The 14,894-nt window shown below is 39.5% G+C and overlaps 1 protein-coding gene across 5 annotated transcripts in view; it reads left to right on the top strand.

The window, feature by feature from the left end:
• The window catches only part of ANKRD44 (ankyrin repeat domain 44), a 319,460-nt gene extending 307,706 nt beyond the window's left edge, over positions 1-11,754 (top strand). For 2 of the 5 annotated variants that reach the window (XM_078071145.1, XM_078071144.1), the window contains exons 24-28: positions 600-745; positions 1,196-1,278; positions 3,929-4,011; positions 4,961-5,052; positions 8,743-11,754. In XM_078071145.1, the coding sequence (XP_077927271.1) occupies positions 600-745; positions 1,196-1,278; positions 3,929-4,011; positions 4,961-5,052; positions 8,743-8,801 (463 nt within the window). In that variant the 3' untranslated portion in view covers positions 8,802-11,754. The other 3 variants (XM_078071141.1, XM_078071140.1, XM_078071143.1) reach the window with 2 other exon arrangements.
• Positions 11,755-14,894: the final 3,140 nt, after the last annotated feature.

The raw sequence follows: 14,894 nt of genomic DNA, 5'->3' as shown, positions 1-14,894 counted from the left end.
AGTCTAATATATGTATCTGTTCACATGACCAAGTATGTCTAGGAGATGAAGTTTTAGATTTAATTTTTAATTTTGATAAATAATACAAATTGTGCTCCTAGAAAAATCAACTATCCATATTAGACAGTGGGGGCTTTTTTATTATTTAAATAGCCAATTATCTACAAATTTAAGGCTTAGTTTTGAAAGTATCTTTTTAAAGTAATCTCTACACCCAATGTGGGGCTCGAACTCACAACCCTGAGTTCAAGAGTCATGAGCTGTACTGACTGAGCCAGCCAGGCGCCCCCATTCTGAAAGTATCTTTATCAAAGATGAGAAGTCACTGGAGCTCAACATCAAAGGGTAAGTAAAGATGCTAATTTTATTATCAGAGCCACCACTTAAACACCCTCCAAATCTAGGGGGTGCCATTCACATAGGTGACTGTTCAGTGTCCACCCCAAATGGACTTTAGAGAGGGCCTAATTGTTATCTCTGTAAACTGAGAAGTTTTAAATCCTTAAGATGACGCTGTGCCCAAGTCTCTCAGGCGTATACAGAAAGAGAGTGTGTTACGTTTAAAGGAAGCTAAAATCCTATTTGTTTTAAATCATTAGGACACCCCTTCACGCGGCAGCATTTGCTGATCACGTGGAGTGCTTGCAGCTTCTTCTGAGACACAGTGCTGAAGTGAATGCAGCAGACAATTCAGGGAAAACAGCGCTGATGATGGCTGCTGAGAACGGGCAGGCGGGCGCCGTGGGTACGTGCTTGACTGGTGGGCTTTGCGTTCATGCCCAACCCAAACCGGAGTAACGTAAAACCGGGAAATCGGTTATTCTCTTGGTATATGCATGTAAAAAAGGCCAACATTTTATGTAAGCCAATTGATTCTACTTGCTAATTGTCTTCAGTCCCCTGTTATTTGATGATTGGTGGACCTTGTCAAAGTGAACCAATCTTTGTGCAGTGAAAAATCTCAACATTTAGAGACCGAATATAGCAACAGAATTATTTGACCTGGAAATAACAAAACTACAAAGACGATTAAAATGAACATCTATAGACCTTGGATTTCAATAGAAAAATATGGCAATAAATTTTTCCTTTTTTCTTTAAAAACATCAAATATGATGATGTCGTCATACTAATTTGAATGTGTTATTGTAGTTAGCCTGTCGTCTAAGTAACTCTCTTTTGGCTTTTTCTATAGATGTTTTGGTGAACAGTGCCCAGGCTGATCTGACTGTAAAGGATAAAGACTTGAACACACCCTTACATTTGGCTAGTAGCAAAGTATGTACATGAATTTGAAACAGTGTTACTTAGCGTTGTAATCATACCACTTACATGCTATCTCAGAAGTGTGTATCATGGCTCTTAATTAAGATGTACGTTTTCCCAGGGTGTTGTCAACTGTAAGCAGAATGGAAGGGGAAGAAGCACAGGGCAAGACCCACGTAGGGGTTGGTGAGGATATGCTTTTCATGGCATTTGCCACCTGCATTCTTATGCAGTCTGTCTCCAGGGGGTGCGGTACCACATCAACTTGGCTTTAAACACAGCTTAGGACCTTAGTTATGTGGCTTCTAAAATATAAGCAGGTCCACTTGTTTTCATTTTGTTCCATTTGAAGACATTGTAATAACATAGCCAAAAAAATACTCCCCTTTGAGGCAAATAAGTGTGTTCATGTGCATGTCTACCCTTGGCCCTTTTTTTTCTGGTACATAGTTCAATGCAAGGAACGTGTTCGAGGTTTTTTGTTCTTTTGTTTTTTTAGTAGCATTATGTTCACATGTAGCTCAAGATTCCTGCTTCTGTAAAAGAAAATGGTACATAATAATAAATATACAATTTTACAAAAGTGAGATCATAATGTTTGAAAAGCTTAAAACCTGCTTTTGTTACTGAATCATATCTTATGAATCTTTTTTAAAGATTTATTTGTTTATTTTAGACAGAGAGAGAGAGAGAGTGGGGAGGAGGGGCAGAGGGAGAGAATCTTCAAGCAGACTCCCCACTGAGCGCAGAGCCTGATGCAGGGCTCAATCCTATGAGCCCATGAGATGATGACCAGAGCCAAAATCAAGAGTCCAATGCTTAACCGACTGAGTCACCCAGGCCCCCCATGAATATCTTTCTTTTAGATATCGAATTGTATCGTGTTTTATTTATTTATTTATTTATTTTAGTTTTTTTATTTTATTTATTTATTTGACAGAGAGAGAGAGACAGCGAGAGCAGGAACACAAGTAGAGGGAGTGGGAGAGGGAGAAGTAGTCTTCCCGCAGAGCAGGGAGCCCGATGCGGGGCTTTATCCCAGAACCCGGGATCATGACCTGAGCCGAAGGCAGATGCTTAACGACTGAGCCACCCAGGCACCCCTGTATCGTGTTTTAGAAGATGTGTGGTTTTCTACCTTAGGAATGTGCCATCCTTTATTCCACTCATCCCCAATTGTTAGACATGTACTTGTTTTCAAATATATGCTACTATAGATGCTACTAATTGTAGAGAATTTTTTTTAAAGAATTCTTGCTCATTCCTTTAAGATAAATTCCTTAGTGTAAAATTATTGAGTCTAAAGCTATGAACATTTTTAAGCCCAAATGGGCCTCTAATAAGATCACAACCGTTTACACTCCACCAGCAGTGCATGAGAATGAAAACTCCATGGACATTTCTGAAATTACATTTCAGGGGCTCCCTTATAAGGCGTTATAGAGTGATTCCAGTTAGTGCCAGTGGTGGTTTATTTCAACATGGTGACAGTATTAAAGGTGATGTCTGTCGTACCGGATGCTTTGACTGTTCCTTTCAGCGGTTGCACTTTCTCACTTCTTGCTCTGGGAAGCCCATGGAAACCCCAGAAAGGGCTCTGTTTCGTGAAGTTTATTTCAAAGTGTGGTGTTTTCATGAAGAGAATTGCAGTGCTCTTCAAACTTTATTGTGCAAATGAATCACCAGAGGCTCTTGTGAAAATGCTGGTCTAAAGTGGGGCCTGAGATTCAACGTTTCTAACTTCCAGGTTAAGCTGATGTTGCTGGTCTGTGGACCACACTGAGTAGCAAGGGTTTAGGAAACCATGACCCCTTAACAGGGCATAGGCCTGAAATCGTGAAAGGGTCTCTGACTTTTCAGTTGATTTTTTTTTTTTTTTTAATTATCAACCATCTCTTTTAAGATAACAAGGATATCTTCCCCTGGTTGAGGAAGAAAAGAATGAGCTTTCCTGAAAGAGTCCCTTCCCAGTGTAAGGCAGTACATAGTGATAAGTGATACCGATAACAGATGTAATGGAAATTTCAAAGGTAGATGGATGAGTGAAGTGGTCATTGAAGGCTTGAGGAAGGAGATGGAACTTGACATATGTTAAAAAACATTGTTGACAGATTTAAAGGATGCTCCTAATTCTACTCTCTGCCAGCTGACCTTGCTGAGCTAGCACCTTCAGCTCTCTCAACATTACTGCTTCAGTTGCCTTAGAAATACTAATACTTTAGATCAGGTTTACATTAATCAAGTCCTAATAGACCTTCTCCAGAATCTTTGAGTCTAGGGTCCTTTAACCATTTGCTTTTTAGAAGAAAAAAGAATTACTCAGAAAGTTGCCTTAAAAATGTTTTTAGGCAGGGACACCTGGGTGGCTCAGTCGGTTAAGCGTCTGCCTTTCCAGAGTCGTGGGATCGAGTCCTGCATTGGGCTCCTTGTTCAGCAGGGGGCCTGCTTCTTCCTCTATCTCCTGCTCCCCCTGGTTGTGCTTTGTCTCTCTCTCTCTCTGACAAATAAATTAATAAAATCTTTAAAAAAAATTTTTTTTAATTAAAAAAATGTTTTTGGGCAGATGATGTTCATTTTAAATTTAAAAGCACAATGAAGTAATTTTTCAGGAGCTTTTCTCTGTTTCTGTCCCGTGTTTCTTATCATTTTTTTTCTTTATTAGGGTCATGAAAAATGTGCCTTGTTAATACTTGACAAGATACAAGACGAGAGCCTTATTAATGCAAAAAATAATGCACTGCAGACGTAAGTGTGACTCCTAAGTTTGATTTGGACCCAGATTCATAGTCATTTATTCAACAAATTCTAAGAGTGTGCTATGCACTGGAGAATACAGTGGTGAAAGACACAGACCTGCCTTCTCCACGAAGTTTATAGTCACATACCTACAGATGCTGACCGAGCTAACCACTTTTAGTTAGAATCTTTCTTTTGTTATGCTGTCATACAATTTTGTAATATATTAGCATTATGTATTCTTACTGGAAAATGACAACTTTATAAATCACATCCCCAGAATACGTTTGAAGAGTTTCTAAGCAGTTTGTCTTAATTATATTTTAATATAATTCAGTGTAATCTTCAGCGTGAAAGACCCAAAAGCTGATTTGTTTTCCATTTTAGTAAATTACCTATGCATTTAAGGACAAAGGAATATTAGGATTTTTTTTCCATCAAGTTTCTTAAGAAATATATAGCAGAAATGAATATACTGGGTTTGACATTTAAGGTATTCTAAATTCAACAAAATATCATTTAGTGCATTTAGTAATAACAAGGAGGTTCAAGACAAATATATATGGGTGATATTAACACCAATCATGTTGATGGACTGTGTGAAACAGTGATTCAAATGCTGGAATAGAAAGCAAGGGGTAAAGAGCCTTCTAGAAAACACACTGGAGCTTACGTTCTTTTTCTCACTTCCTATCTGTTGTCATTGAGGTTGTTTGAGATGCAGAATATTTGTCATATCTGTAGAGAAATCTGGGCCAACATGGAAGAACAGTTGGATCATTAGCACCTGGAAAAGATCTGGTCAACAAATATTTTTATTAAAAGAATATAAAAATATTCATGTACTCCTTATAGATTCTTAAGTATTTCCTTCCTTTTAGCAATGCAGCTCCCCAAAATGACACATTCCTCACCCAAATCTGTATCATGGTTGACGCTGGGTGTTGTCCTCTTTCAGACCCCTCCATGTTGCTGCACGAAATGGCTTGAAGGCGGTAGTTGAGGAGTTGTTGGCCAAAGGGGGCTGTGTACTCGCTGTGGATGAAAATGGTAAGTGGAAAAACGAGGCAATTACCGCAGGTGCTTCCCCTGTGCTCTGAAGCCAGAGGAAAATGAGAATGATAGGAGCTCAGTAAAAAGGCAGTAAGACTTCTCTCCCCCTTGGAAGTTTCTGTGTGTGAGAAATCAAATGGGGATAATTTGTCCTGTCTGTCTTTGTAAAACACGTAGTCCACCTGTAGCCCACCAGTGCCTTCCATTCTGCATGTAACACCAGCAGCTGGTCTCTAACTCTGCAGCGTGGTGGCTCAGCTGCTTCAGACACACTGAAAAGTTGGCAGACAGGCATTCAGAATTCGAACTGCATTCGCTGAAGAGTTAGAGACTATACATGTCATTAGTGCATGCTCAAGGGCTCAAAGAAAACCTAGGTCTTTGTATTTCAGTTCATTCTGAGATCAAACCTTTTTTTTTGTTTTTTTTAAAGAAGAGATCAAAACTCATATTCTCAGTATGGATATTTGGGGAACATGAGTACAATTTTTTAATGACTTTCTAGGCTTGAAAGCTTCTCCTGATCTATGTAACCTTCCTTTTCTGAATGAACTAACTCTGAACAGAAGCTTTCTACTCTGCTTCCGAAGAAATTTGGAAAGCTAATGAGTAACAGAATTGTGTGAAACTACCATTTTAAGCACAATGCCTATTAACTGTGGGGAGCAAAAGATGAACTTCTGGATATTTATGAATGATGTAATTTTTTAAATGTGGCATTAATTGTGGCATTTAATTAAAGTATCATTAACTTAACTCAATTAACTGCTTATTACAGGTATTGGAACTAGCAGCCCATGCCTATTTCTCAGAAGTAAGCATTAGCCATATGACATCATTAGCTAATTCCTATTAGTTTTTGTTTTGCAGCCCCGTTTATCCTAGCATGTACCCCACTCTGTCCCCAACCCGACTCATCTAGGAGGCACAGAAAGTTCTGTTACCTCATCTCCTTGGTTGTCCCTCCTCTCCTTCCCTCACCCTCTTACGGCTATTATATATCTTAGGGTTGGCATGCAGAAGTGCACAATTTTTCTTCAAAATGACCCAAAGAGCTCAAAATAAATTAGTTTTGGCTTTCTCCATTGTAAGCCTGCTGCATCTGAGGCTTGTCCTGCCAATAGCAACCCTGGGAAGGAGAGCCCTGGGTCAGTGGAACTGAAGCCTTTCTGAGAGCTCAGCTGTGTCCCAAAGGCCTGGGAACAATTTGGGGCAGTTTTGTACAGCACTACACTCATAAATCCTTTACTCGTCAATGACCTCTGTGGCATGGAATGTTAAGATACCTGTCTATTCTTACTTGTTTTTGTACTAGAGAGAGGAGTGATCTGTTGGGGTGGGGGAGGGGCAGAAACTAGGCCAAGTGTTGATAGAACTTGACAGAATGTTGAGTTTTATTGAGCCACTTCCTCTGAATAAATGAGTGAGAGGTAGTAGGAACTTTGCCAGCAGAGGAGCTAGGCTAACCCTTTCAGGTCAGTAGAATAAAGGTTGGATAAGGGTAGTAATTAAGTCGAAGAATGTATCTACGTCCCCCCGCACATGTTTCATGTGTCAAGACAGTTTTCTCTTCTGGATAGGACCCATCGAGTCTAAATGGCAGAGAATGACAGGACCGTACAGCCATTTTCCCACACCTGTCATAGTTGGACTTTGGGACTTCGGTGGGTTGGTGTGCTATTTTTAAAAATTCTGTTAAATTTCTCTTAAATGATAGTAAATTTTAAATCACAAACAATCAGTGCTTTCCTGTCTGATCTGCTCAAATGATTCCATTTTCCTAGAACAAGTTAATTGGTATATACTTTATATAAACATATGTAAAGCAACAAAACTGCGTAATCACATTTACAGACATCTGATTTTCGACATCTTTTCTAATCTGACACACAGTTACCTACTATGGAAAGTCATTGTTCTCAGAATGAGAGTGCTCTGGCCCAAGCCTGAGGCGCATGGTGTGCGTGTGCTCTCAAGTGGAAACACCTTTGTGGTTGTCCTGTTGCTGGGTTGTTTTTGTTTTTGTTTTTGTTTTGTGGAATTGTGTCCCGCCCCTGCCCCCTTGTGTTTCTGTTTATTAGATGAAGACTAGAATTCTGCCTAACTTTGGATAACATAGTGCTTGTTGTCATGTAAACTGAAAAACCAAAACCAAAACCCCTTCATAAAATGTCTCCCCCTCCCAGTTCCCTCTAGCCTGACCCCTAGCATGACTTGTGGGAAGTAACTCCTGTTTTTGCCTGGCATGATTTCTAACTCAACATACATCTCCGCGTGTGAGGTCGTATGAGATGTACTGTGGAATGCTCACGCCGCCTTTGGATTTCCTGGACTAACCACTGCCTTGTCTGCATTTACGCCCAGGTCATACCCCGGCCCTGGCTTGCGCTCCTAACAAAGACGTGGCTGACTGCCTGGCCCTCATTTTGGCTACCATGATGCCTTTTTCTCCTTCCAGTACAATGACGGCTGTCAACTTCGTTTGTTTTAAAAAAGACAATTTGAGCAGGACGACCCTCTCCAATCTGGGTAGCATGGTCAGCCTTTGCAGTAACAACGTAGGCTCAGAGGATGGGTACAATGAAAATGACTCTGATTCCGAAACGTTTTGACTTTGGACCGTAGCGGCTTTTCCTTGATCACCCATATTGGAAGGAGGGAAAGAAACGTGAATTCCAGGTTTATGTTGTGTTCGAGTATTATTATGGGCCTGGGCTTCCAGAAGCCAGTAGAAAAGGAATTAACCAAACCCAGGGAGGGCAACTAGACTGTAGGGCAAGGCACTCACACAGATGGGCCCTGATTTTTGTTTTCATGTTTTCCTTAGATCTAAGATACTTCTGTGCAAGTCTACCTCTCATTTTAAGTAAGAAGTAAAAAAATGCATTTGATTCTTTTTCTTTTGGCATGATGCAATTGAGAGGGAGCTGTTCTCTAGAAAGAATTTTTTTTTCATTTACTCACTCAGCAGTGAGTTCTCAGAAGTATATCCATGTGACATTCATGTCCCCTGGGAGGGGAGGGAAAGGGTGGATAGGAATTGCCTCAAACCTCTTCTCACTTTGATGTTTACTTCCTCACTAAAAGCCAAAGGTAAAGGTGTTCATCTTCAGAAATGATGCCTGTAATAATCTTTTTAAGGGAGTCCAATTATGCATATCCTCTCTATAGTAAGCACTTAAATATCCAGAACTTCTTTCCAAGGATGTTTATGGAAGTTGCCAGATGAATGGAAAAATTCACTAAAAATTGAAGTTGCTTTTTTTCATTTAACACGAATACGGCCCCCAGTACTCCCTGTAACAAGCCTGTGACTAATTTTTCACCTGGCTGACTGAATCCAAATCTATCTAATAACGTTTTAGGTGAAAAGTTGTATTGCACCAGAACTTTGAGACATTTGCAAATTTAATATGAGACCACCCTTTATTTATTTATTTGTTAATCCTCAAATCAGAATGCTAACTTTTTAAAAACATCAGAACCATCAGCATTGTTCATCAGTAGTAAAGTGTTGAATGAGCTTCTCAGTCAAGGTCATGCCAAGTGAGTGGAAGTGTGATGACAAAAGGAAACAAGGTGCAAAGCAGAAGGTAGAAATGGGTGATGTGGAAATTAAAGCCAATTGATAGTCGCTTGATGATCAACTCAACTTAGTGAATACTGTGTCTACTCCCTCTGCCAAAGCTTCTAGGTCAAATGGACCCCGTTCTGCACCTGGAATAGCTGTACAAAAAGAAGAATGAGACTCTTTAAACATTATGCACATACATACGCACACATATGTATATTATATATATATATATATATATATATGTCTGTAGTTCATCAACCAGCTATACATGAGGACCAAAATGCTTCAGTCTGGAATGGAAGAATTTAAATTGCTTTCCTTCAAAATGGAAGTGAGAACTGAAGTAGCTTTTCTATGGAGTTAAAATGTAATCTTTTTGTGTAACAGTCTTTGTTGTGTTTTATATTTCTTATGACACAGATTTCTAGTTGATGGCCTAACATTTGTACCATGACATGTTGACCAAGACTTATTTTGTTGCCAAACTAGAGAAAATGTTCATATACTTTTGATGTAAATGTGTTTATATTTATTTGAAATGAAACAAAGGCCGAGGAAACATCCATTGTTTGTTCTCTGTTTTAAGTGCTGTGTGTCTTACTTGGAATAACACAAAAGCAGAAAAGCACGCAGGACCCTCGCCGGGCTAGCTGGCCGTCCCGGGGCCAAGCCCAGCATTTCCACTGCTAAGGTTTGCAGCTGACCCTCAGGTTCTTCCACGTCTCTTGGAGAGGGGTACAACATCCCTTGCTCAGCCCCGGTCTGTAGCCAGCCTGGAGAGCTTAGGGGTCACTGCCGTCCTTATGCTCTTCTGCAAGATGAGAACTGAGGTGTGTGGTGGGTCATATGCACAAAGGTGGCCCAAAGAAATTTACAGAAATTACAGAAATTATTCTGAACACACTGAAAAGCTCATGGTCCCAGTAACCTAGTGGGAAATGATGTCAGTGTGTGAGCACATGTACCAGGAGAGGAAATAGAAATCACCAGCTCAAGTGCTGTTTTCCACTTGAGGAAGAAACAGGAGAGAAACATGTTGTCAGGACTCTGGCATTTTATAATCAGCTACATTTTCAACCCTGGAAATTTCTATTTTATAGTGTATGTGAGATATTTTTAAAACAGTGTTCTATCATATCTGGATCAAATACACATGCTGTATTATCTTTTTCATCTAACTGTAAAAGACTTTAATCTTACTCTTTTAATATCCTGATTTAATTAAAAACTCACGTTGGGTTCTTCACAAATGAGAACTTGTTCAAAGGACTTACAGAATTGGTAATAATTTCACTGGAAATTTTCGACACCACCAACATTGTTTTTTTAAATTCTTGGTGTTGTGTTCCCCTTCCTTCCTCTGTCCTTTTTGTTTATTTAGAGAAGATGAATTTTTAAAAAGTAGATAAATTGCTAATGAGCAATAACGACCTTATCTTTACCAAAACACTGAAAAGCAAGGGAGATCCAGCGCTAAAAAAGCACGATATACTGTGGTGTCTTTTTCTAGAAGTGAATGGAAATCTTGCTCCACTGGCGTGTAAAGCAGGAAATGAAATGTCCTCTTGTAATGGTGAAGCAGCGTTCACATTTTTCCTGTAGAGTAGCACAGAGAACAAGGAAGGTGACAGCAAAGCAGTGCCGGCCATGGGACATTTCTCTCCACGTAGCTGCATTTTGACTTTCCCCCACTGTCTCCCTGATAGAAAGAAGGAGGACAAAGGAACAAAATGAAATCACACTCGCTGTGAATTGTTCATGGAATCAAATCTCTCTCCCACTCTCTCGCTGTTTCTCCATTCCCCAAGACCAAATTTTTTTCTTTAGGAAATGACTTCAAAAACTATGAGTTCTGTGTGTTTTAAGTACATCTCTTAGGAATAGAACTAGATTTGCAATGTAGCTTTCTAAGCAAAAAAACAAGCAACAAACAAAAAACATTGTGCTTTTAACTGAGTCTTGATTGTTTAGTGCTTTTACCTAACTGTGTTATTTTTAGACTGTATTTTAACCATAGCCACAGGGATCATGTTTCATCGCACTTACCTATTCGCCGTGTCTGCCTATCCTTGGTAAATACATTACTATCTCCAAATTGCCTAAAATCTGCTATGATTCTACAGTAAAAAGCTCAGGGGATTTCTATTTATCACTACTACAAGGGCACCATAGTATGTTTTGGTACTTTAGGCAGTAAACAGCTGCTTGATTTTTTTTTTATTTTATTATGAAATTAGAAAAAGAACATCAAATGGATTTGCTGCACTATTCTTTGTACTGTTGAGCAACCTGGTTTGCTTATCTGTTGCGTTGGTTGAAGAACTCATCCCTTTTTTTGTCTTGTAATATGAAGTTAGAGTGCCTTTTTATATTTGTATATTCTGAAGATGTTCTGTGAAATGTTTTGTATTTTTTTCATTTGAGTGTTATCAGAGCAATATAATACCAGTGAGTTTTCATTTCAGCCTTTCTTTGAATGTATAAAGTGTCTTTTTTCCTATTTCCCCTTTACCTGCTTTGAAATGAAAATGAAAATGCCGAAGTTTTCTATAGGAATTATGTTTAATTTTGCAGTGCTAAAATGCTTTCTTCTTACAAAACTGTAAACCATAGGTCAATGTTATAGGGGAAAAGCGTTTTAAGATAGTGACAATCTGAGTGTGTGTAAAAATGTAATTCTATGCGTTTCTTATGCAGTGATCTAAAAATTCAATGCAAATACCTTTTGTTTGGTAGTTTTGTCTACATATTTTATGCTTTAGCATGTGCAATATATCTTTGCAAAGCACGATGATACAAATCTGGTGCCAGTGTTATATTTTGCATAACATATTTGTAACAGCATAAAATACTGTTTGATGCTTCAGTGGGATTTTGTCTGTGATGTTTTCTTATGTAAATTGGAGTTGAATGACTCTGGTAAATGTCATGACTGTAAAAATGAGGAAAATGACTTTTAGTTCGGTGAATGACTTTGAACCAGTCTGAATCTTTTCAAGCACAGTTTAATACTTTTTCAACTACTGAATGCTAATAATGTAATGAAGTACTTAACTGTAATATACTATGGAAATGCATTCAGATGGTTATTTTTACAAATAAAAACGGTACAAATATTGTTGCAATTTGTGTTTGTGTTTGTCTTTAATTTTTCTGATTTATGCTATTTTACCAGTTATTCTGCTAATTTAAATCTTTGTCCCCACCAAAGTCAAATTGACCTTACATTAATACTCAAGATAGAAGAATATTTCCAGATTTGCTCTTTCTGTTTGTAACATCACAATTGGGGAGGGGTGAGTCAAACATGTATGTTTGTGTAATATTTATTAATGCCTCCAATTTTTTCTGGAAAGGATTTGAGCTGGCCTGCAACAGAGGGCACATGATAAACTAGAAGTAGAAAAATGAGGACAGGGAAAAAGAATACAAATATGGGAACCATAACATTTAATAGAGTGGCTGTGACTGAACGTGAGTTTGCTTCAGCTCCCTTGTAATCACAGTGAGAGGGGAGACCTGGCTTACTGTGGAGATCACGTATATCAGAAAGGAGGAAGCCCACCAGGTCCTCAAAATGGTGGAATCAACAACACTTCTTTTTGTGGCTGCCAGCAAGACCCTTCAACTGTTTCATAACAACGCAAGGCGCCACCTCTCTGCACTATTCTTACAAGTATCTGTAGAATTTCCTGTCTCACCATTCACAATTTCTCCCCTTAAGTAATAATTTCAGGGACAGTCCCTAGAAGCATTAAGGAACAAATTCTCAGTGACACTCTTTCCAGCTTTCGGGGTGGGGCCCTCCGGAGTTCCTCAAAGCACAGTGTCGTAGAATGCTAGCAGTTCTTGCTAAGTCTAGCCAACCCCATCACCATCTTCTTCATGAAGAGACGGAATCCTAGCGAAATTATATAATTTGCTCAAATGTGTATAATTGACAATCTCAATCCACAACCTGTGCCTATATGTTCTTTCTTTTATGCCATCCTGGCAATAATGTTTTGCGGTGGTTGGGGTTTTTTCCTGCTAGAGATGTTCAGAGAGGTTTTGCACTTTGCAGTATCTCACTCCTTATTCAAACATACAGGTGTGAGTGCTTTTCATTCTTGAAGACTGTAAAGCATGAATCATACCACAGGTGGGTGCTTCTGGTAGTTTAGAGCTGAGGGGCTACATTAGTTATCCAACATCATGTAACAAATTACCCCCAAACTTAGTGGCTTAAAACAACAAATGTTTATTATCTCACAGTTTCTGAGAGTCTGGAGTCCAGGCATGGTTGAGTTGGGTCTTCTGCCACAGGGTCCCTCATGGGCTGTAATCCTGGTGTTGGCCAGGGAAAGATCCGTTTCTAAGCTCACTCATATGGTTGTTGGCAGATTCTTCATGAGTTGTTGGACTGAGGGCTCTAGTTCCTTGACAGCTTTTAGCTGCCTTCACTTCCATGCCAAATGGGCCATTCCAAAAAAGGGCAGCTCACAACATGGCAGCTTACCTCATGAGAGCTAGCAAGCTGAGAAAAGCCAGAAAGAGAAAGTGCAAGACAGACGTGACAGCTTTTAAACTGAATACTGCAGTGCCGTTCCATCATTTTTCCCATATTTTATTCATAAGAAGCAAGTCACTAGATTTGTTCCATATTCAAGGGAAGGGTTATTACCAAAGGGTGTGACGACCAGAAGGCAGGAATCACTGGGAACTATTTGGGAAGCAGTTTATCACACCAGATCTATCACAGTGTCCTTCCAGAGTATAGCATTCTCCTGGGATAACTTCTTGTTTCTTTCCTTGCGAAGGAAATTGTTTACTTTACCTTTTTGTGTACTGTACTTCCTAAATTCAAGAAAAACGTAGGGATCCCTTCATTTCACTTGTGCTCTCACAAGCAAGCAGAAAGAGGGTAATGGCCTCCAATGCAGTAGCTCTGTTGTTGAATGTTGGTGTGGGTACTTTGTCTCCGAACTGCTTTTCAAAGGATCCTTCTCTCTAATTCCATTCAGTAGGTTTAGATCCCCATACGTCTATCCCTCACTTAACACACTTCATGTGTTCCAGAATCAGCTTGCAAGGCACAAAGGCATTAAGCTAAAAGGCTATTAACATAACATAAAAATATTGTGGGTAAAAGTGCTAAGTGAATTGTCTCTAGCAAATTTCATGCTAAAGATACATTTGCTGTAAAATATGAAGCAACAAAGATAATGGCTGTGCCATTCATTAATTTTCGAGCACTCCAGGGGGTGATTGGAAACATAAGCCTTTGCAACTGGCCCAGTGACTGGTGGGTGGGAGGGTTTGCTACTAGCATTTACTGTACTAGCATCTACTAGGCCAGGGATACCCGATGTTCCACCAAGGCCAGCGTAGGACTACCCCACCCTCAATGCCCATGCGCCTCCACCTCACTGCTCATCTGCCTCCTCACCTCTTGTTTCTAATCAATTAATTATTTGTGAAGCTAGCCATATTTTTACATCTATTTTCACAGGAATTGCATAAACAGGCTCTAAGCTTAAAAAGAATTTCAGAAGCAATGACCAAGAACGATCCCTGATTGTTTTTCCAGAAAAGACCACACGCAGGTGAGTGGAAAAGGGAAAACTACTGCACAGATTTGAGACAAAGATTTCATTCTTTTGTTATTAAACACACAAATGCACATATACAGATGTACATTCCTTGTCTTACCAGGGGATGATTGTGTCTACTTCATGGGGGGTGGGGGGGCGGACCCTGTTCACAAAGATGGGGCACTTGGCCCACAGTCACATAGCAAGATCTGGCAACAAAGCATTATTGTCTCACGTGGTTTCCTGGGCACTGGTAGACACAATTTCTAGGATTCTATTTTTTTGCCTTTGTGGCTACCGCCACACAGATAAGTGACAGTTTAATGAAGTAAACTTAAATTCTAGAAGAATTTTATAATCTTCAAAAGTAAAAATGTTGAAGCAGTACTTAGAGTACAAAAAACTTACCCATGTTTATATTCAGTTGAAAGCCCACAGCAGGTTTGAGAACTTGAATAACTCATCTTTCTTATAGTTGCGTTTGCTAAGAATTACAAAATCTAAGCTCAGATCTTAATGACAAGAAGTTGCCAACCATATAAAGATCAGAGGAAAGGGAACAGTCAGTGCCAACACCCAAAGGCAGAAATGAGCTTGGCATGTTCCAGGGACAGAAATGGGGCCTGTATGGCTGGAGACGTGTAGGGGAGGGGAGGGTGCCAGGAGATAAGATCAAGAGCAATCTGAGGCCA

Source organism: Halichoerus grypus, chromosome 4 (genome assembly GCF_964656455.1).
Source record: "Halichoerus grypus chromosome 4, mHalGry1.hap1.1, whole genome shotgun sequence".
NCBI lineage: Eukaryota > Metazoa > Chordata > Mammalia > Carnivora > Phocidae > Halichoerus > Halichoerus grypus.
The sequence above is the reverse complement of the archived record's forward strand: the minus strand, read 5'-3'. Positions and strand labels throughout refer to the sequence as shown.